Genomic DNA, 23,385 nt, shown 5'->3' with positions numbered 1-23,385 from the left:
CATCTCTCATCTCTCTCTTTCCCCCTCTCTCTCTGCCCCCTCTCTCTCTCCCCTTCTCTCTCACTCCCTCTCTCTCTCTCACTTCCTCTCTCCCTTCCTCTCCCTATGATACCCTCTCTTCCTCTCCCTATGATACCCTCTCTTCCTCTCCTCTCTTCCTCTCCCTATGATACCCTCTTCCTCTCCCTGTGATACACTCTCTTCCTCTCTTCCTCTCCCTATGATACCCTCTCTTCCTCTCCTCTCTTCCTCTCCGTATGATACCCTCTCTTCTCCTCTCCTCTCTTCCTCTCCCTATGATATCCTCTTCCTCTCCCTATGATACCCTCTCTTCCTCTCCTCTCTTCCTCTCCCTATGATACCCTCTTCCTCTCCCTGTGATACACTCTCTTCCTCTCCTCTCTTCCTCTCCCTATGATACCCTCTCTTCCTCTCCTCTCTTCCTCACCCTATGATACCCTCTCTTCCTCTCCCTATGATACCCTCTCTTCCTCTCCTCTCTTCCTCTCCCTATGATACCCTCTCTTCCTCTCCCCTTCTCTCTCACTCCCTCTCTCTCTCTCTCTCTCTCACTCCCTCTCTCCCTTCCTCTCCCTATGATACCCTCTCTTCCTCTCCTCTCTTCCTCTCCCTATGATACCCTCTCTTCCTCTCTTCCTCTCCCTATGATACCCTCTCTTCCTCTCCTCTCTTCCTCTCCCTATGATACCATCTTCCTCTCCCTGTGATACCCTCTCTACTCTCCTCTCTTCCTCTCCCTATGATACCCTCTCTTCCTGTCCTCTCTTCCTCTCCCTATGATGCCCTCTTCCTCTCCCTGTGATACACTCTTCCTCTCCTCTCTTCCTGTCCCTATGATACCCTCTCTTCCTCTCCTCTATTCCTCTCCCTATGATACCCTCTCTTTCTCGCCTCTCTTCCTCTCCCTATGATACCCTCTCTTCCTCTCCTCTCTTCCTCTCTTCCTCTCTCTATGCTACCCTCTCTTCCTCTCTTCTCTTCCTCTCCCTATGATACCCTCTCTTCCTCTCCTCTCTTCTTCTCCCTATGATACCTTCTTCCTCTCCTCTCTTCCTCTCCCTATGATACCCTCTCTTCCTCTCCCTGTGATACCCTCTCTTCCTCTCCTCTCTTCCTCTCCCTATGATACCCTCTCTTCCTCTCCTCTCTTCCTCTCCCTGTGATACTCTCTCTTCCTCTCCTCTCTTCCTCTCCCTATGATACCCTCTCTTCCTTTCCTCTCTTCCTCTCCTTATGAAACCCTCTCTTCCTCTCTTCCTCTCCCTATGATACCCTCTCTTCCTCTCCTCTCTTCCTCTCCCTATGATACCCTCTCTTCCTCTCCTCTCTTTGTCTCCTTATGATACCCTCTCTTCCTCTCCCTATGATACCCTCTCTTTCTCACCTCTCTTCCTCTCCCTATGATGCCCTCTCTTCCTCTCCTCTCTTCCTCTCCCTATGATACCCTCTCTTCCTCTCCTCTCTTCCTCTCCTTATGATACCCTCTCTTCCTCTCCTCTCTTCCTCTCTCTATGATACCCTCTCTTCCTCTCCCTATGATACCCTCTCCTCCTCTCTTCTCTTCCTCTCCCTATGATACCCTCTCTACTCTCCTCTCTTCCTCTCCCTATGATACCCTCTCTTCCTCTCCTCTCTTCCTCTCCTTATGATACCCTCTCTTCCTCTCCCTATGATACCCTCTCTTTCTCACCTCTCTTCCTCTCCCTATGATACCCTCTCTTCCTCTCCTCTCTTCCTCTCCCTATGATACCCTCTCTTCCTCTCCTCTCCTCCTCTCCTTATGATACCCTCTCTTCCTCTCCTCTCTTCCTCTCTCTATGATACCCTCTCTTCCTCTCCCTATGATACCCTCTCCTCCTCTCTTCTCTTCCTCTCCCTATGATACCCTCTCTACTCTCCTCTCTTTGTCTCCTTATGATACCCTCTCTTCCTCTCCCTATGATACCCTCTCTTTCTCACCTCTCTTCCTCTCCCTATGATGCCCTCTCTTCCTCTCCTCTCTTCCTCTCCCTATGATACCCTCTCTTCCTCTCCTCTCTTCCTCTCCTTATGATACCCTCTCTTCCTCTCCTCTCTTCCTCTCTCTATGATACCCTCTCTTCCTCTCCCTATGATACCCTCTCCTCCTCTCTTCTCTTCCTCTCCCTATGATACCCTCTCTACTCTCCTCTCTTCCTCTCCCTATGATACCCTCTCTTCCTCTCCTCTCTTCCTCTCCTTATGATACCCTCTCTTCCTCTCCCTATGATACCCTCTCTTTCTCACCTCTCTTCCTCTCCCTATGATACCCTCTCTTCCTCTCCTCTCTTCCTCTCCCTATGATACCCTCTCTTCCTCTCCTCTCCTCCTCTCCTTATGATACCCTCTCTTCCTCTCCTCTCTTCCTCTCTCTATGATACCCTCTCTTCCTCTCCCTATGATACCCTCTCCTCCTCTCTTCTCTTCCTCTCCCTATGATACCCTCTCTACTCTCCTCTCTTCCTCTCCCTATGATACCCTCTCTACTCTCCTCTCTTCCTCTCCCTATGATACCCTCTCTACTCTCCTCTTTTCCTCTCCCTATGATACCCTCTCTTTCTCACCTCCCCTCCTCTCCCTATGATATCCTCTCTTCCTCTCCTCTCTTCCTCTCCCTATGATACCCTCTCTTCCTCTCCCTATGATACCCTCTCTTCCTCTCCTCTCTTTCTCTCCCTATGATACCCTCTCTTTCTCGCCTCTCTTCCTCTCCCTATGATACCCTCTCTTCCTCTCCTCTCTTCCTCTCTTCCTCTCTCTATGCTACCCTCTCTTCCTCTCTTCTCTTCCTCTCCCTATGATACCCTCTCTTCCTCTCCTCTCTTCTTCTCCCTATGATACCTTCTTCCTCTCCTCTCTTCCTCTCCCTATGATACCCTCTCTTCCTCTCCCTGTGATACCCTCTCTTCCTCTCCTCTCTTCCTCTCCCTATGATACCCTCTCTTCCTCTCCTCTCTTCCTCTCCCTGTGATACTCTCTCTTCCTCTCCTCTCTTCCTCTCCCTATGATACCCTCTCTTCCTCTCCTCTCTTCCTCTCCTTATGATACCCTCTCTTCCTCTCTTCCTCTCCCTATGATACCCTCTCTTCCTCTCCTCTCTTCCTCTCCCTATGATACCCTCTCTTCCTCTCCTCTCTTCCTCTCCTTATGATACCCTCTCTTCCTCTCTTCCTCTCCCTATGATACCCTCTCTTTCTCACCTCTCTTCCTCTCCCTATGATACCCTCTCTTCCTCTCCTCTCTTTGTCTCCCTATGATATCCTCTCTTCCTCTCCTCTCTTCCTCTCCTTATGATACCCTCTCTTCCTCTCCTCTCTTCCTCTCTCTATGATACCCTCTCTTCCTCTCCCTATGATACCCTCTCCTCCTCTCTTCTCTTCCTCTCCATATGATACCCTCTCTCCTCTCCTCTCTTCCTCTCCCTATGATACCCTCTCTTCCTCTCCCTCTTTCTCTCTTTCTCTCGCTCCCCTCTCTCATCTCTCTCTTTCCCCCTCTCTCTCTGCCCCCTCTCTCTCTCCCCTTCTCTCTCACTCCCTCTCTCTCTCTCACTTCCTCTCTCCCTTCCTCTCCCTATGATACCCTCTCTTCCTCTCCCTATGATACCCTCTCTTCCTCTCCTCTCCTCTCCTCTCTTCCTCTCCCTATGATACCCTCTTCCTCTACCTGTGAGACACTCTCTTCCTCTCTTCCTCTCCCTATGATACCCTCTCTTCCTCTCCTCTCTTCCTCTCCCTATGATACCCTCTCTTCCTCTCCTCTCCTCTCTTCCTCTCCCTATGATATCCTCTTCCTCTCCCTATGATACCCTCTCTTCCTCTCCTCTCCTCTCCCTATGATACCCTCTTCCTCTCCCTGTGATACACTCTCTTCCTCTCCTCTCTTCCTCTCCCTATGATACCCTCTCTTCCTCTCCTCTCTTCCTCTCCCTATGATACCCTCTTCCTCTCCCGGTGATACACTCTCTTCCGCTCCTCTCTTCCTCTCCCTATGATACCCTCTCTTCCTCACCCTATGATACCCTCTCTTCCTCTCCCTATGATACCCTCTCTTCCTCTCCTCCTCTCCCTATGATACCCTCTCTTCCTCTCCCTCTCTCTCTCTTTCTCTCGCTCCCATCTCTCATCTCTCTCTTTCCCCCTCTCTCTCTGCCCCCTCTCTCTCTCCCCTTCTCTCTCACTCCCTCTCTCTCTCTCACTTCCTCTCTCCCTTCCTCTCCCTATGATACCCTCTCTTCCTCTCCCTATGATACCCTCTCTTCCTCTCCTCTCTTCCTCTCCCTATGATACCCTCTTCCTCTCCCTGTGATACACTCTCTTCCTCTCTTCCTCTCCCTATGATACCCTCTCTTCCTCTCCTCTCTTCCTCTCCGTATGATACCCTCTCTTCTCCTCTCCTCTCTTCCTCTCCCTATGATATCCTCTTCCTCTCCCTATGATACCCTCTCTTCCTCTCCTCTCTTCCTCTCCCTATGATACCCTCTTCCTCTCCCTGTGATACACTCTCTTCCTCTCCTCTCTTCCTCTCCCTATGATACCCTCTCTTCCTCTCCTCTCTTCCTCACCCTATGATACCCTCTCTTCCTCTCCCTATGATACCCTCTCTTCCTCTCCTCTCTTCCTCTCCCTATGATACCCTCTCTTCCTCTCCCCTTCTCTCTCACTCCCCTCTCTCTCTCTCTCTCTCACTCCCTCTCTCCCTTCCTCTCCCTATGATACCCTCTCTTCCTCTCCTCTCTTCCTCTCCCTATGATACCCTCTCTTCCTCTCTTCCTCTCCCTATGATACCCTCTCTTCCTCTCCTCTCTTCCTCTCCCTATGATACCATCTTCCTCTCCCTGTGATACCCTCTCTACTCTCCTCTCTTCCTCTCCCTATGATACCCTCTCTTCCTGTCCTCTCTTCCTCTCCCTATGATGCCCTCTTCCTCTCCCTGTGATACACTCTTCCTCTCCTCTCTTCCTGTCCCTATGATACCCTCTCTTCCTCTCCTCTATTCCTCTCCCTATGATACCCTCTCTTTCTCGCCTCTCTTCCTCTCCCTATGATACCCTCTCTTCCTCTCCTCTCTTCCTCTCTTCCTCTCTCTATGCTACCCTCTCTTCCTCTCTTCTCTTCCTCTCCCTATGATACCCTCTCTTCCTCTCCTCTCTTCTTCTCCCTATGATACCTTCTTCCTCTCCTCTCTTCCTCTCCCTATGATACCCTCTCTTCCTCTCCCTGTGATACCCTCTCTTCCTCTCCTCTCTTCCTCTCCCTATGATACCCTCTCTTCCTCTCCTCTCTTCCTCTCCCTGTGATACTCTCTCTTCCTCTCCTCTCTTCCTCTCCCTATGATACCCTCTCTTCCTTTCCTCTCTTCCTCTCCTTATGAAACCCTCTCTTCCTCTCTTCCTCTCCCTATGATACCCTCTCTTCCTCTCCTCTCTTCCTCTCCCTATGATACCCTCTCTTCCTCTCCTCTCTTTGTCTCCTTATGATACCCTCTCTTCCTCTCCCTATGATACCCTCTCTTTCTCACCTCTCTTCCTCTCCCTATGATGCCCTCTCTTCCTCTCCTCTCTTCCTCTCCCTATGATACCCTCTCTTCCTCTCCTCTCTTCCTCTCCTTATGATACCCTCTCTTCCTCTCCTCTCTTCCTCTCTCTATGATACCCTCTCTTCCTCTCCCTATGATACCCTCTCCTCCTCTCTTCTCTTCCTCTCCCTATGATACCCTCTCTACTCTCCTCTCTTCCTCTCCCTATGATACCCTCTCTTCCTCTCCTCTCTTCCTCTCCTTATGATACCCTCTCTTCCTCTCCCTATGATACCCTCTCTTTCTCACCTCTCTTCCTCTCCCTATGATACCCTCTCTTCCTCTCCTCTCTTCCTCTCCCTATGATACCCTCTCTTCCTCTCCTCTCCTCCTCTCCTTATGATACCCTCTCTTCCTCTCCTCTCTTCCTCTCTCTATGATACCCTCTCTTCCTCTCCCTATGATACCCTCTCCTCCTCTCTCTTCCTCTCCCTATGATACCCTCTCTACTCTCCTCTCTTTGTCTCCTTATGATACCCTCTCTTCCTCTCCCTATGATACCCTCTCTTTCTCACCTCTCTTCCTCTCCCTATGATGCCCTCTCTTCCTCTCCTCTCTTCCTCTCCCTATGATACCCTCTCTTCCTCTCCTCTCTTCCTCTCCTTATGATACCCTCTCTTCCTCTCCTCTCTTCCTCTCTCTATGATACCCTCTCTTCCTCTCCCTATGATACCCTCTCCTCCTCTCTTCTCTTCCTCTCCCTATGATACCCTCTCTACTCTCCTCTCTTCCTCTCCCTATGATACCCTCTCTTCCTCTCCTCTCTTCCTCTCCTTATGATACCCTCTCTTCCTCTCCCTATGATACCCTCTCTTTCTCACCTCTCTTCCTCTCCCTATGATACCCTCTCTTCCTCTCCTCTCTTCCTCTCCCTATGATACCCTCTCTTCCTCTCCTCTCCTCCTCTCCTTATGATACCCTCTCTTCCTCTCCTCTCTTCCTCTCTCTATGATACCCTCTCTTCCTCTCCCTATGATACCCTCTCCTCCTCTCTTCTCTTCCTCTCCCTATGATACCCTCTCTACTCTCCTCTCTTCCTCTCCCTATGATACCCTCTCTACTCTCCTCTCTTCCTCTCCCTATGATACCCTCTCTACTCTCCTCTTTTCCTCTCCCTATGATACCCTCTCTTTCTCACCTCCCCTCCTCTCCCTATGATATCCTCTCTTCCTCTCCTCTCTTCCTCTCCCTATGATACCCTCTCTTCCTCTCTCTAAGATACCCTCTCTTCCTCTCCTCTCTTCCTCTCCCTAAGATACCCTCTCTTCCTCTCCCTATGATACACTCTCTTCCTCTCTTCCTCTCCCTATGATACCCTCTCTTCCTCTCCTCTCCTCTCTTCCTCTCACTATGATATCCTCTTCCTCTCCCTATGATACCCTCTCTTCCTCTCTTCCTCTCCCTATGATACCCTCTTCTTCTCCCTGTGATACACTCTCTTCCTCTCCTCTCTTCCTCTCCCTATGATACCCTCTCTTCCTCTCCTCTCTTCCTCTCCCTATGATACCCTCTTCCTCTCCCGGTGATACACTCTCTTCCTCTCCTCTCTTCCTCTCCCTATGATACCCTCTCTTCCTCACCCTATGATACCCTCTCTTCCTCTCCCTATGATACCCTCTCTTCCTCTCCTCCTCTCCCTATGATACCCTCTCTTCCTCTCCCTCTCTCTCTCTTTCTCTCGCTCCCATCTCTCATCTCTCTCTTTCCCCCTCTCTCTCTGCCCCCTCTCTCTCTCCCCTTCTCTCTCACTCCCACTCTCTCTCTCACTTACTCACTCCCTTCCTCTCCCTATGATACCCTCTCTTCCTCTCCCTATGATACCCTCTTCCTCTCCCTGTGATACACTCTCTTCCTCTCTTCCTCTCCCTATGATACCCTCTCTTCCTCTCCTCTCTTCCTCTCCGTATGATACCCTCTCTTCTCCTCTCCTCTCTTCCTCTCCCTATGATATCCTCTTCCTCTCCCTATGATACCCTCTCTTCCTCTCCTCTCTTCCTCTCCATATGATACCCTCTTCCTCTCCCGGTGATACACTCTCTTCCTCTCCTCTCTTCCTCTCCCTATGATACCCTCTCTTCCTCACCCTATGATACCCTCTCTTCCTCTCCCTATGATACCCTCTCTTCCTCTCCTCCTCTCCCTATGATACCCTCTCTTCCTCTCCCTCTCTCTCTCTTTCTCTCGCTCCCATCTCTCATCTCTCTCTTTCCCCCTCTCTCTCTGCCCCCTCTCTCTCTCCCCTTCTCTCTCACTCCCACTCTCTCTCTCACTTACTCACTCCCTTCCTCTCCCTATGATACCCTCTCTTCCTCTCCCTATGATACCCTCTTCCTCTCCCTGTGATACACTCTCTTCCTCTCTTCCTCTCCCTATGATACCCTCTCTTCCTCTCCTCTCTTCCTCTCCGTATGATACCCTCTCTTCTCCTCTCCTCTCTTCCTCTCCCTATGATATCCTCTTCCTCTCCCTATGATACCCTCTCTTCCTCTCCTCTCTTCCTCTCCATATGATACCCTCTTCCTCTCCCTGTGATACACTCTCTTCCTCTCCTCTCTTCCTCTCCCTATGATATCCTCTCTTCCTCTCCTCTCTTCCTCTCCCTATGATACCCTCTCTTCCTCTCCCGGTGATACACTCTCTTCCTCTCCTCTCTTCCTCTCCCTATGATACCCTCTCTTCCTCTCCTCTCTTCCTCACCCTATGATACCCTCTCTTCCTCTCCTCTCTTCCTCTCCCTATGATACCCTCTCTTCCTCTCTTCCTCTCCCTATGATACCCTCTCTTCCTCTTCTCTCTTCCTCTCCCTATGATACCATCTTCCTCTCCCTGTGATACCCTCTCTACTCTCCTCTCTTCCTCTCCCTATGATACCCTCTCTTCCTGTCCTCTCTTCCTCTCCCTATGATGCCCTCTTCCTCTCCCTGTGATACACTCTTCCTCTCCTCTCTTCCTGTCCCTATGATACCCTCTCTTCCTCTCCTCTCTTCCTCTCCCTATGATACCCTCTCTTTCTCGCCTCTCTTCCTCTCCCTTTGATACCCTCTCTTCCTCTCCTCTCTTCCTCTCTTCCTCTCTCTATGCTACCCTCTCTTCCTCTCTTCTCTTCCTCTCCCTATGATACCCTCTCTTCCTCTCCTCTCTTCTTCTCCCTATGATACCTTCTTCCTCTCCTCTCTTCCTCTCCCTATGATACCCTCTCTTCCTCTCCCTGTGATACCCTCTCTTCCTCTCCTCTCTTCCTCTCCCTATGATACCCTCTCTTCCTCTCCTCTCTTCCTCTCCCTGTGATACTCTCTCTTCCTCTCCTCTCTTCCTCTCCCTATGATACCCTCTCTTCCTCTCCTCTCTTCCTCTCCTTATGATACCCTCTCTTCCTCTCTTCCTCTCCCTATGATACCCTCTCTTCCTCTCCTCTCTTCCTCTCCCTATGATACCCTCTCTTCCTCTCCTATCTTCCTCTCCTTATGATACCCTCTCTTCCTCTCCTCTCTTCCTCTCCCTATGATACCCTCTCTTCCTCTCCTATCTTCCTCTCCTTATGATACCCTCTCTTCCTCTCTTCTTCTCCCTATGATACCCTCTCTTTCTCACCTCTCTTCCTCTCCCTATGATACCCTCTCTTCCTCTCCTCTCTTCCTCTCCCTATGATACCCTCTCTTCCTCTCCTCTCTTCCTCTCCTTATGATACCCTCTCTTCCTCTCCTCTCTTCCTCTCTCTATGATACCCTCTCTCCTCTCCCTATGATACCCTCTCTTCCTCTCCCTATGATACCCTCTCTACTCTCCTCTATTCCTCTCCCTATGATACCCTCTCTACTCTCCTCTCTTCCTCTCCCTATGATACCCTCTCTACTCTCCTCTTTTCCTCTCCCTATGATACCCTCTCTTTCTCACCTCCCCTCCTCTCCCTATGATATCCTCTCTTCCTCTCCTCTCTTCCTCTCCCTATGATACGCTCTCTTCCTCTCTCTAAGATACCCTCTCTTCCTCTCCTCTCTTCCTCTCCCTAAGATACCCTCTCTTCCTCTCCCTATGATACACTCTCTTCCTCTCTTCCTCTCCCTATGATACCCTCTCTTCCTCTCCTCTCTTCCTCTCCCTATGATACCCTCTTCCTCTCCTCTCCTCTCTTCCTCTCACTATGATATCCTCTTCCTCTCCCTATGATACCCTCTCTTCCTCTCTTCCTCTCCCTATGATACCCTCTTCCTCTCCCTGTGATACACTCTCTTCCTCTCCTCTCTTCCTCTCCCTATGATACCCTCTCTTCCTCTCCTCTCTTCCTCTCCCTATGATACCCTCTCTTCCTCTCCTCTCTTCCTCTCCCTGTGATACTCTCTCTTCCTCTCCTCTCTTCCTCTCCCTATGATACCCTCTCTTCCTCTCCTCTCTTCCTCTCCTTATGATACCCTCTCTTCCTCTCTTCCTCTCCCTATGATACCCTCTCTTCCTCTCCTCTCTTCCTCTCCCTATGATACCCTCTCTTCCTCTCCTCTCTTCCTCTCCTTATGATACCCTCTCTTCCTCTCTTCCTCTCCCTATGATACCCTCTCTTCCTCTCCTCTCTTCCTCTCCCTATGATACCCTCTCTTCCTCTCCTCTCTTCCTCTCCTTATGATACCCTCTCTTCCTCTCCCTATGATACCCTCTCTTTCTCACCTCTCTTCCTCTCCCTATGATACCCTCTCTTCCTCTCCTCTCTTCCTCTCCCTATGATACCCTCTCTTCCTCTCCTCTCTTCCTCTCCTTATGATACCCTCTCTTCCTCTCCTCTCTTCCTCTCTCTATGATACCCTCTCTTCCTCTCCCTATGATACCCTCTCCTCCTCTCTTCTCTTCCTCTCCCTATGATACCCTCTCTACTCTCCTCTCTTCCTCTCCCTATGATACCCTCTCTACTCTCCTCTCTTCCTCTCCCTATGATACCCTCTCTACTCTCCTCTTTTCCTCTCCCTATGATACCCTCTCTTTCTCACCTCCCCTCCTCTCCCTATGATATCCTCTCTTCCTCTCCTCTCTTCCTCTCCCTATGATACCCTCTCTTCCTCTCTCTAAGTTACCCTCTCTTCCTCTCCTCTCTTCCTCTCCCTAAGATACCCTCTCTTCCTCTCCCTATGATACACTCTCTTCCTCTCTTCCTCTCCCTATGATACCCTCTCTTCCTCTCCTCTCTTCCTCTCCCTATGATACCCTCTCTTCCTCTCCTCTCCTCTCTTCCTCTCACTATGATATCCTCTTCCTCTCCCTATGATACCCTCTCTTCCTCTCTTCCTCTCCCTATGATACCCTCTTCCTCTCCCTGTGATACACTCTCTTCCTCTCCTCTCTTCCTCTCCCTATGATACCCTCTCTTCCTCTCCTCTCTTCCTCTCCCTATGATACCCTCTTCCTCTCCCGGTGATACACTCTCTTCCTCTCCTCTCTTCCTCTCCCTATGATACCCTCTCTTCCTCACCCTATGATACCCTCTCTTCCTCTCCCTATGATACCCTCTCTTCCTCTCCTCCTCTCCCTATGATACCCTCTCTTCCTCTCCCTCTCTCTCTCTTTCTCTCGCTCCCATCTCTCATCTCTCTCTTTCCCCCTCTCTCTCTGCCCCCTCTCTCTCTCCCCTTCTCTCTCACTCCCTCTCTCTCTCTCACTTCCTCACTCCCTTCCTCTCCCTATGATACCCTCTCTTCCTCTCCCTATGATACCCTCTCTTCCTCTCCTCTCTTCCTCTCCCTATGATAACCTCTTCCTCTCCCTGTGATACACTCTCTTCCTCTCTTCCTCTCCCTATGATACCCTCTCTTCCTCTCCTCTCTTCCTCTCCGTATGATACCCTCTCTTCTCCTCTCCTCTCTTCCTCTCCCTATGATATCCTCTTCCTCTCCCTATGATACCCTCTCTTCCTCTCCTCTCTTCCTCTCCCTATGATACCCTCTTCCTCTCCCTGTGATACACTCTATTCCTCTCCTCTCTTCCTCTCCCTATGATACCCTCTCTTCCTCTCCTCTCTTCCTCTCCCTATGATACCCTCTCTTCCTCTCCCGGTGATACACTCTCTTCCTCTCCTCTCTTCCTCTCCCTATGATACCCTCTCTTCCTCTCCTCTCTTCCTCACCCTATGATACCCTCTCTTCCTCTTCTCTCTTCCTCTCCCTATGATACCCTCTCTTCCTCTCTTCCTCTCCCTATGATACCCTCTCTTCCTCTCCTCTCTTCCTCTCCCTATGATACCATCTTCCTCTCCCTGTGATACCCTCTCTACTCTCCTCTCTTCCTCTCCCTATGATACCCTCTCTTCCTGTCCTCTCTTCCTCTCCCTATGATACCCTCTCTTCCTCTCCTCTCTTCTTCTCCCTATGATACCTTCTTCCTCTCCTCTCTTCCTCTCCCTATGATACCCTCTCTTCCTCTCCCTGTGATACCCTCTCTTCCTCTCCTCTCTTCCTCTCCCTATGATACCCTCTCTTCCTCTCCTCTCTTCCTCTCCCTGTGATACTCTCTCTTCCTCTCCTCTCTTCCTCTCCCTATGATACCCTCTCTTCCTCTCCTCTCTTCCTCTCCTTATGATACCCTCTCTTCCTCTCTTCCTCTCCCTATGATACCCTCTCTTCCTCTCCTCTCTTCCTCTCCCTATGATACCCTCTCTTCCTCTCCTATCTTCCTCTCCTTATGATACCCTCTCTTCCTCTCTTCTTCTCCCTATGATACCCTCTCTTTCTCACCTCTCTTCCTCTCCCTATGATACCCTCTCTTCCTCTCCTCTCTTCCTCTCCCTATGATACCCTCTCTTCCTCTCCTCTCTTCCTCTCCTTATGATACCCTCTCTTCCTCTCCTCTCTTCCTCTCTCTATGATACCCTCTCTTCCTCTCCCTATGATACCCTCTCTTCCTCTCCCTATGATACCCTCTCTACTCTCCTCTATTCCTCTCCCTATGATACCCTCTCTACTCTCCTCTCTTCCTCTCCCTATGATACCCTCTCTACTCTCCTCTTTTCCTCTCCCTATGATACCCTCTCTTTCTCACCTCCCCTCCTCTCCCTATGATATCCTCTCTTCCTCTCCTCTCTTCCTCTCCCTATGATACCCTCTCTTCCTCTCTCTAAGATACCCTCTCTTCCTCTCCTCTCTTCCTCTCCCTAAGATACCCTCTCTTCCTCTCCCTATGATACCCTCTCTTCCTCTCCTCTCTTCCTCTCCCTATGATACCCTCTCTTCCTCTCCTCTCCTCTCTTCCTCTCCCTATGATACCCTCTCTTCCTCTCTTCCTCTCCCTATGATACCCTCTTCCTCTCCCTGTGATACACTCTCTTCCTCTCCTCTCTTCCTCTCCCTATGATACCCTCTCTTCCTCTCCTCTCTTCCTCTCCCTATGATACCCTCTTCCTCTCCCGGTGATACACTCTCTTCCTCTCCTCTCTTCCTCTCCCTATGATACCCTCTCTTCCTCACCCTATGATACCCTCTCTTCCTCTCCCTATGATACCCTCTCTTCCTCACCTCTCTTCCTCTCCCTATGATACCCTCTCTTCCTCTCCCTCTCTCTCTCTTTCTCTCGCTCCCCTCTCTCATCTCTCTCTTTCCCCCTCTCTCTCTGCCCCCTCTCTCTCTCCCCTTCTCTCTCACTCCCTCTCTCTCTCTCACTTCCTCTCTCCCTTCCTCTCCCTATGATACCCTCTCTTCCTCTCCCTGTGATACCCTCTCTTCCTCTCCTCTCTTCCTCTCCCTATGATACCCTCTTCCTCTCCCTGTGATACACTCTCTTCCTCTCTTCCTCTCCCTATGATACCCTCTCTTCCTCTCCTCTCCTCTCTTCCTCTCCCTATGATATCCTCTTCCTCTCCCTATGATTCCCTCTCTTCCTCTCCTCTCTTCCTCTCCCTATGATACCCTCTTCCTCTCCCTGTGATACACTCTCTTCCTCTCCTCTCTTCCTCTCCCTATGATACCCTTTCTTCCTCTCCTCTCTTCCTCTCCCTATGATACCCTCTTCCTCTCCCGGTGATACACTCTCTTCCTCTCCTCTCTTCCTCTCCCTATGATACCCTCTCTTCCTCTCCCCTTCTCTCTCACTCCCTCTCTCTCTCTCTCTCACTCCCTCTCTCCCTTCTTCTCCCTATGATACCCTCTCTTCCTCTCCTCTCGTCCTCTCCCTATGATACCCTCTCTTCCTCTCTTCCTCTCCCTATGATACCCTCTCTTCCTCTCCTCTCGTCCTCTCCCTATGATACCCTCTTCCTCTCCCTGTGATACCCTCTCTACTCTCCTCTCTTCCTCTCCCTATGATACCCTCTCTTCCTCTCCTCTCTTCATCTCCCTATGATGCCCTCTTCCTCTCCCTGTGATACACTCTCTTCCTCTCCTCTCTTCCTGTCCCTATGATACCCTCTCTTCCTCTCCTCTCTTCCTCTCCCTATGATACCCTCTCTTTCTCGCCTCTCTTCCTCTCCCTATGATACCCTCTCTTCCTCTCCTCTCTTCCTCTCTTCCTCTCTCTATGATACCGTCTCTTCCTCTCCTCTCTTCCTCTCCCTATGATACCCTCTCTTCCTCTCCTCTCTTCCTCTCCTTATGATACCCTCTCTTCCTCTCCTCTTTTCCTCTCCCTATGAGACCCTCTCTTTCTCACCTCCCCCCCTCTCCCTATGATATCCTCTCTTCCTCTCCTCTCTTCCTCTCCCTATGATACCCTCTCTTCCTCTCCCTATGATACCCTCTCCTCCTCTCTTCTCTTCCTCTCCCTATGATACCCTCTCTACTCTCCTCTTTTCCTCTCCCTATGATACCCTCTCTACTCTCCTCTCTTCCTCTCCCTATGATACCCTCTCTACTCTCCTCTTTTCCTCTCCCTATGATACCCTCTCTTTCTCACCTCCCCTCCTCTCCCTATGATATCCTCTCTTCCTCTCCTCTCTTCCTCTCCCTATGATACCCTCTCTTCCTCTCTCTAAGATACCCTCTCTTCCTCTCCTCTCTTCCTCTCCCTAAGATACCCTCTCTTCCTCTCCCTATGATACTCTCTCTTCCTCTCCTCTTTCCTCTCCCTATGATACCCTCTCTTTCTCACCTCTTTTCCTCTCCCTATGATACCCTCTCTCCTCTCCTCTCTTCCTCTCCCTATGATACCCTCTCTTCCTCTCCCTATGATACCCTCTCTTTTTCACCTCTCTTCCTCTCCCTATGATACCCTCTTTTCCTCTCCCCATGATACCCTCTCTTCATCTCCTCTCTTCCTCTCCCTATGATATCCTCTCTTCCTCTCCTCTCTTCCTCTCCCTATGATACCCTCTCTTCCTCTCCTCTCTTCCTCTCCCTATGATACCCTATCTTCCTATCCTCTCTTCTTCTCCCTATGATACCCTCTCTTCCTATCCTCTCTTCCTCTCCCTATGATACCCTCTCTTCCTATCCTCTCTTCCTCTCCCTATGATACCCTCTCTTCCTCTCCTCTCTTCCTCTCCCTATGATACCCTCTCTTCCTCTCCTCTCTTCCTCCTCTTCCCTTATTTCCTCTCTTCCTCTCTCCTCTCTCATCTCCCCCTCTCCTCTCTTCCTCTCTCCCCCTCCCCCCCTCTCACCCTCTCCATCCAGAGTGCTGTGTGATAAATGGGCCCTCCACCTCCCAGACTGCTTGTGATCCATCTTCCCTTCCACCCCTGACTCCAAAACAACTCCAAATAAATAAAACATAGAGAACAGAAGCTAAACGCTCTTTCTTCTTCTACTCTTCTTTCTCTGTTCAGATAAAATACTCCTTATTAACTTGGGCCAGGGGGTGACTGTTGAAACACAACAGACTGCAGATACGCCACAGGGTCTGGGCTAGGAAAGCACCACAGGGCCAAGCAGTGTCTCTCTCTCTCTTATTCTCTGTCTCTCTCTCACTTTCTCTCTGCCTCTGTCTCGCTCTTTCTTTCTCCCCCTCTCCCTCGCTCTCTCTCTGAACAGTAAACATTACACTCAGAAGTTCCAAAAGAATAAAAACATTACAAATGTCATATTATGTCTATATACAGTCTCTCTCTCTGAATGACATCTAATGGAATGTGAACCCAGAGAGGCAGATCACCACTGGGGTTAGTTACATGCTAAAGGATGGAGACTAGGACGCTGCCTGGGGACCCTCTGCGTGTGGGGCAACAATCCCCCTATCCCTCACGCTCTCGTTGTTTACAATCTATTTCAGGACTCTCCACGGAAACGACCTTTCAACTATACCAGAGGGAACCTTCAACCACTTGACATCTCTGTCTCATCTGTGAGTGTGAAATTACTGTGAGGTCTTTCACAATAGTAATAATAAAGGCACACACACACACAATTTCTCTCACTCACACACCAACCCCCCCTCCCCACACAGACCCACTACTGCTGCAGAATGTAGAATCCGTTTTACTTGTTTGACTTCGTGAAACGTGAAGTGTCAGAAAACTCAACACGAGTAAAGAGCAGTGTTGTGCTGGGAGAGTAGGCCACACAGAACATCTTTGAGACAGAGAGTGAGAGGGGGATAGAGAGAAATGGAGAGGGAGGCAGAGAGAGAGGGAGACGGAGAGAGAGGGGGGAGTGAGAGGGAGGAGAGAGAGAGTGAGAGAGCGGGTGGGAGAGAGAGAGAGAGGGAGCAGAGGAGAGAGAAAGAGAGAGAGGGAGCGGAGGAGAGAGAAAGAGAGAGAGGCAGAGAGAGATTGTGAGTGAGAATGTGTGAGAGAGAGAGAGAGAGTGATAGAGGGAGAGAGAAGGGGAGAGAGAGGTTGTGAGAGAGAGAGAGAAGGGGAGAGTGAGAGAGTGTGTGTGAGAGAGCGAGGGGGCAGAGGGAGTGAGCGAGAGAGAGGGAGTGAGAGAGAAGGGGAGAGAGAGAGGGGGGCAGAGAGAGGGGGAAAGAGAGAGATGAGAGAGGGGAGCGAGAGAAAGAGAGAGGGAGAGAGAAAGAAGGGGAGAGAGAGAGAGAGAGATGGCCAGAGAGGGGGGGGGATGAGAGAGGGGATGGGGTGCGAGAGGGAGAGAGTGGGAGAGAGTGAGAGGGGGAGGCGAGAGATAGAGAGATAGAGAGAAGGGGAGAGAGATGAGAGGGAGGAGAGAGAAAGAGAGAGACAGAGAGAGAGAGAGAGAGAGGGGGGGGGGAGATAAAGAGAGTAGGAGATAGAGAGGGAGAGAGAGATGGGGAGAGTGAGAGAGAGATTGAGATGGGGAGAGAGTGGGAGGGGAGAGATAGAGAGAGGGAGGGAGAGAGAGGGAGAGAGAGGGAGAGAGGGGGGGGGAGTGAGAGAGAGGGAGAGAGAGAGAGAGAGTGAAATAGAGAGAGTGGGAGGGGAGAGATAGAGAGAGAGGGGGAGGGAGGGAGAGGGAGGGAGAGAGGGGGAGGGAGGGGGAGAGAGAGAGAGAGAGAGAGAGAGAGAGAGAGATGGGGAGAGAGTGGGAGGGGAGAGATAGAGAAAGAGGGGGAGGGAGAGACAGAGAGGGAGAGAGAGGGGGAGGGAGAGAACCAAAGAAATGCAACATCAGAAACAAAAAACTAAATGTTTCTGAAAGATGATTTGATAATGAAAGTAAAACAATTAGAAAACACCTAAGACAAATGTCAAATGAAAAACATAAGCAACAAAACAACCCAGAGCTGCAAGATATCCAATCTTTGAAACTCTGAAACAGTATAAACATACACTGAAATGCAATGTTAGCTCTCTGTGTACATCCAAGGGACAGCCATCCTGCTCTGTTCTGAGCCATGCAAATTTCCTAAGTTGTTTTTTGTGGCACCTGACCACACGACTGAACAGTAGTCAAGGTGCAACAAAACTAGGGCCTGTAGGACCTGCCTTGTTGATAGTCTTGTTAAGAAGGCAGAGCATCACTTTATTATAGACAGACTTCTCCCTATCTTAGCTATTACTGCATCAATATGTTTTGACCATGACAGTATACAATCCAGGGTTACTCCAAGCAGTTCAGTCATCTCAACTTGATACATTTCCACATTATTTATTACAATATTTAGTTGACAGTTAGGGTTTAGTGAATGATTTGTCCCAAATACAATGCTTTTAGTTTTAGAAATATTTAGGGCTAATGTATTCCTTGCCACCCACTCTGAAGCTTACTGCAGCTCGTTGTTAAGTGTTGCATTCATTTCAGTTGCTGTAGTCGCTGACGTGTATAGTGTTAAGTCATCTGCATACGTAGACACTCTGGCTTTACTTAAGGTCAGTGGCCTGTCCTTAGTAAAACATTTCATTGAAAACGCAATTGACCAAAATCAGTTGTGGGACATGTGGAACAATTTAAGCACGACAAAGCCACAGGAATTAGCCAGACAAGATGAAGGAATTTGGAAAACGTATTTTGATAATCTTTATAAAAACATCCCATAATAAGACTTACAACAGAACCAATTAGAAATGAAAGAAAAGTTGAACGTCCTTGAATCAGTCATTAAAAACAACCAAAATCCATTAGATTACCCAATAACCCAACAATCATTAAATGAAAAGCTCAAATCTATAAAAACCAAAGAAAGCTTGTGGTCTAGATAACATCAGAAATGAAATGCTGAAAAACAGCACACCTGAGTTGCAAAAGGCTGTGTTTAAATTGTTCAACATGGTTTTAACTTCTGGCTGCTTCCCTGATGTCTGGAACCAGGGGCTCATCTCAGTTATTTCAATAAAGTGGAGACAAATTAATCCCTAATAATTACAGGGGAATTTGAGTAAACAGCAACTTGGGAAAGGTTTTCTTACACTAATTAATAAACACGTCCACCACTAAAAAGAGGGCAAAATCTTTGCTTGATTTATTGACTTTAAAAAAGCATTTGATTCTATTTGGCACGAAGGGCTATTCTCCAAAGTTCTCCAAAGTGGGCTTGGTGGTAAGGTAAGGACTTAATAAAATGTATGTACTCAGAAAACAAGTGTGCAATAAAAATCAAAAACCAAAGATCAGAATTATTTTCACAACGTCAAAGTGTGAGACAAGGCTGCAGTTTGAGTCCAAATCTTTTCAACATTTATATCAATGAATTAGCAGACATGTTGGTCCAGTCTCCAGCCCCAGGACTCACACTATTTGACACAGAGGTAAAATACCTGCTATATACTAATGACTTGGTACTTCCATCACCAACCATAGAATGTCTTCAACAGAACCTTAACATTCTAGAGCAATTGCTATCTGGACTTAAACAGGGAATATGAATTGGCTGATTATCTCTACTATGTCAGAGATACGAAGCAGAGACAGATCCTTACCAAGTACAGGCTGAGTGACCACCAATTGGCAATAGAAATCGACAGACATACAAAGACATGGCTACCAAAAGAGGAGTGTGTATGTGGTCACTGCACGACATGGGAGGTGGAAACAGAGACACACTTTCTCCTTTACTGTGAGAAATAGTCTTCACCAAGTGATTCATTATTCACATTACTACATTTATTGCACATTTTAACTTATTACATCCAGAGGAAAAACAATAAATACTCATGGGTGAAGGAGCAATGGTAGTGGTATGGGTGGTAATGGTAATGATAGAAGTTTAGTGATGGTGGTATTATTCTTTATTCTTTATCATTTTATTACAATGTATATTGTATACATTGTTGCTTTGGCAATATTCACGCAATGTTTTTAATGCCAATAAAGCAGCTTGAATTTGAAAAATAGAATTTGAGAGAGTGACAGGGGGAGAGAGAGAAAGAGAGAGAGAGGGAGAGAGAGGGAGGGAGAGAGAGAGTGTGAGAGAGAGAGAGAGAGGGAGAGGGAGAGAGAGAGAGAGTGTGAGAGAGAGGGGGCAGAGAGAGAGAACGAGATGGGTAGAGAGTGGAAGATTGGAAGAGAGAGAGGGGGAGAGAGTGAGTGAGAGAGTGAGGGGGGGAGAGCGTGAGAGAGAGGCAGAGAGAGTGAGAGAATGTGAGAGAGGGGGAGAGAGAGAGTGAGAGAGAGGGGGAGAGAGAGTGAGGGGCAGAGAGAGAGAGGGTGAGAGAAAGAGGGTGAGGGAAAGAGAGAAAGAGATAGAGAGAGGGATGAGAGAGAGTGAGAGAGAGTGAGAGAGAGAGAGAGAGAGAGAGAGAGAGAGAGAGAGAGAGAGAGAGAGAGAGAGAGAGGGATGGATGGAGAGAGAGAGAGAGAGAGGGGGATGGAGAGAGAGAGAGAGAGAGAGAGAGAGAGAGAGGGGAGAGAGAGAGAGAGAGAGAGAGAAAGGGAGAGAGAGAGGGAGAGAGACGTAAAAAAAAAATTAAAGGATGCTTACCAGGAATAAAATTCCTCTGTTTAAGTAAGGGAGAGGAAGGTCAAGGCCAAGGCAACAGTTTTAGATTGGTAGGAATGTGCTTTGTGCTACTGGTGATGTGCAGACCAGTGTGTTTACTGACTGTGTACAGAATTTCTGCACCTTGACCATATCCTCATGCACTTGAATATGTGACCACTAGGTGTATAATTCCTGTATTTTTTTGTCCTCCAGGGCTCTGGGTGCCAACCCCCTGTATTGTAACTGTGACCTGCGCTGGCTGTCTCAGTGGGTGAAGGCTGGCTTCAAGGAGCCTGGCATCGCTCGCTGTTCCGGACCACCTGACATGGCCGACCGCCTGCTGCTCACCACACCGCTCAACCGCTTCCAGTGCAAAGGTGAGCAACAACACTGGCTGTGATATCTCCATCCTCTTTTGCTCTCCTCTCCTCCATCTTCTGCTCCGTTGCCTTGCTTCTGCTTTCTTTGTACCTCTCTCTCTCTTTCTCCTAATCTCCTTTCCTCTTCCTCCCTCTCCCCCTCTTCTCCTTTCCTTTCCTCTTCCTCCCTCTCCCCCTCTTCTCCTTTCCTTTCCTTTTCCTCGCTCTCCCCCTCTCCTCTTCTCCTCTTCCCCCTTTCCTCTTCCTCCCTCTCCCCCTCTTCTCCTTTCCTTTCCTCTTCCTCTCTCTCCTCTTCTCCTCTTCCACCTTTCCTCTTCTTCTCTCTCCCCCTCTCCTCTTCTCCTCTTCCCCCTTTCCTCTTCCTCTCTCTCCCCCTCTTCTCCTTTCCTTTCCTCTTCCTCTCTCTCCCCCTCTCCTCTTCTCCTCTTCCCCCTTTCCTCTTCCTCCCTCTCCCCCTCTTCTCCTTTCCTTTCCTCTTCCTCTCTCTCCTCTTCTCCTCTTTTCCTTTCCTCTTCCTCTCTCTCCCCCTCTCCTCTTCTCCTTTCCTTTCCTCTTCCTCTCTCTCCCCCTCTCATTTTCTCCTCATCTCCTTTCCTCTTCCTCTCTCTCTCCCTCTCTTCTCCTTTCATTTCCTCTTCCTCTCTATCCCCTCTCCTTTCCTCTTCCTCTCTCTCCCCTTCTCCTCCTCTCCTTTCCTCTTCCTCTCTCTCTCCCCCTATCCTCCTTTCCTCTTCCTCTCTCCCCATCTCCCCCTCTCATCTCCTTTCCTCTTCCTCTCTACCCCCTCTCCTTTCCTCTTCCTCTCTCTCCCCTTCTCCTCCTCTCCTTTCCTCTTCCTCTCTCTCTCCCCCTATTCTCCTCTCCTTTCCTCTTCCTCTCTATCCCCTCTCCTTTCCTCTTCCTCGATTCTTCCTTCTCCTCCTCTCCTTTCCTCTTCCTCTCTCTCTCCCCCTATCCTCCTCTCCTTTCCTTTCCTCTTCCTCTCTATCCCCTCTCCTTTCCTCTTCCTCTCTCTCCCCTTCGCCTCCTCTCCTTTCCTCTTCCTCTCTCTCCCCCCCTATCCTCCTTTCCTTTCCTCTTCCTCTCTATCCCCTCTCCTTTCCTCTTCCTCTCTCTTTTTCCTCTCCTCATCTCCTTTCCTCTTCCTCTCTTTCCCCCTCTCCTCTCGTCCTCTGCTCCTTTCCCCCTCTCCTCTCGTTTACGCTTCCTCTCCTCCCTCTCCACCTCTACTCCTATCCTTTATTCTTCCTCTCCTTCTCCTCTCGCCCTCTACACCTTTCCTCCTCTCCTCTCCTCCTCCTCTCTGTATCTACCTGTACCGGGGAATGAACCCAGCTGTCACATATTTCTGCCCTCTGTAACCACACATGCCAATTAACATTGATCTGGGATTTATGTGAGATTAAGGCAGATAAAGGTTTTATAAATGTAGATAAGAAGTGTCTTTAAATACTGCTGAGAGAAGGAGTGAGTGAAATTGCTTAGTGTGACTCTTTCTTCTTTAATCTCTCCCTCGCTCTCTGTTTCTGACTCTGTCATTCTATCTCTCTTTTTCTCACCCTCTCTCTTACTCTCTCTCTCACCCCCCCCCCTCTCTCTCTCTCTCTCTCTCTCTCTCTCTCTTTCTCTCTTTCTCTCACCCTCTCTCTCTCTACCCCTCTCTCTCTCTCTATCTATCTCTCTCTCTCTATCTCTCTCTCTCTCTTTCCCTCACCCTCTTTCTCTCACCCTCTCTCTCTTTCTCTCTCTCTCTCTGTCTCTTTCTCGTACCCTCTCTCTCTCTCTACCCCTCTCTCTCTCTCTCTCTCTCTCTCTCTCAGGCCCAGTTGATCTGAATCTGATGTTGAAGTGTGCCCCCTGTCTGGCCGGCCCCTGTCTGAACAATGGCACATGTGCCAGCGATGTGTCTGGCTCCTACCATTGCACCTGTCCCTTTGGCTACAAAGTGAGTGGATTTAAACACACACACACACACACACACACACAACCACAGCCCCACTTAAACGACTCCACATGTTAGCGGTTTGTCATCGTATGCATAGCCCCAGTGTATTAGCCTCTCCTGTTCTCTTACATGCATCTTACTTTGATATCTCAACCAATGTGGAAATGATTACAACAGTTAGTTTGGCTGTAAGTATTGAATGGGGATTGAAAGGGGTTACAATAAAGTGCTCTCAGAGGGAGGACGTAGAGTGTATGTGTGCCTGCATGTGTGTGTGTCTGCGTGTGTGTGTGCCTGCATGTGTGTGTCTGCATGTGTAGGTTTTGTCCCCTCCCCCACTGTGTTGTGTGCTGCTGCTGTGGCCTCATGAGCCTGTTGTTTGGCTGTGGGATTCCTGTCAGTATCCTGCTCCACAGACGCAGATAACAGCTTAACCTCCTGCCTGCTTCAGGGACAAAGCCCATGGCCTCTTTTTAAATCAAATCTTTGCTCCCAAGGTCAATTTGTGTGTCAGTGTTGGTCCCGGTGTCTCTGGGTATGCACCTCTCTTTGGGTCTTTGCGATTATTCCTGCCTATTCAGAGGTGTGTGTACGTGCATGTGTGCTTTTCTCCGTTGTCCTCTGCTGGGCTTAAATGTAATTGAAATGTGGAGAATGAATCGTGGATCGAGAGAGAGGGAAACAGAGTGAAAACAAGAAACAAGCGTCCGTGTTGTGTCTGTGATCAGAGGAAGTGGGTATTAAGGGTCATTAGGGTCATGATTCTTGAATGCTGCCATACTGTACAAGGCATTCCTGGTCCATCACCAAACATTTCTGTAAAAACCCAACGATAAAGCCTTGCATACTATATTTTGTTGTTGTTTTGTGCTGAAGGCAAAGTGTTCTCATTTTGAACCATTTCATGTGTCTGAAGGTAGAACTCCGCCTCCCCGGCAGGCCCAGAGAGCAAATACGGGACACCTATAGGCCTACCGCTGGCCAATCAGATAGCTCAGATCACCGTGTCTGCACAGTCTGTGGTTTCCTTGAGCCATAGACTGTGAAAAGAACCCTAGAACGCGGTTGATACTGTGTGATGTTTAAAACCATGATTAGAAAGAGACTCGGCGAATACAGCAAAGAGCTGCTGTTTTTATGAGTAAGTTCATGTTTAAGTTGTTATTCAGCATTAACAACACTTTGTTCAACACTTTTATAAACCAT

General features: G+C 49.2%; 1 protein-coding gene across 1 annotated transcript in view; it reads left to right on the top strand.

Moving 5' to 3' along the window:
• The window catches only part of LOC139390668 (slit homolog 3 protein-like), a 425,054-nt gene that overhangs the window by 347,384 nt on the left and 54,285 nt on the right, over positions 1–23,385 (top strand). Inside the window, exons 24-26 of the mRNA XM_071137941.1 lie at positions 15,793–15,864; positions 20,068–20,231; positions 22,055–22,179. Coding sequence (XP_070994042.1) covers positions 15,793–15,864; positions 20,068–20,231; positions 22,055–22,179 — 361 coding nt within the window. The remainder of the gene's footprint in view (positions 1–15,792; positions 15,865–20,067; positions 20,232–22,054; positions 22,180–23,385) is intronic.

Source organism: Oncorhynchus clarkii, chromosome 31 (assembly GCF_045791955.1).
Source record: "Oncorhynchus clarkii lewisi isolate Uvic-CL-2024 chromosome 31, UVic_Ocla_1.0, whole genome shotgun sequence".
Classification (NCBI taxonomy): Eukaryota; Metazoa; Chordata; class Actinopteri; order Salmoniformes; family Salmonidae; genus Oncorhynchus; species Oncorhynchus clarkii.
Note: the sequence above shows the minus strand (reverse complement) of the source record. Positions and strands in the feature narration are given on the sequence as shown.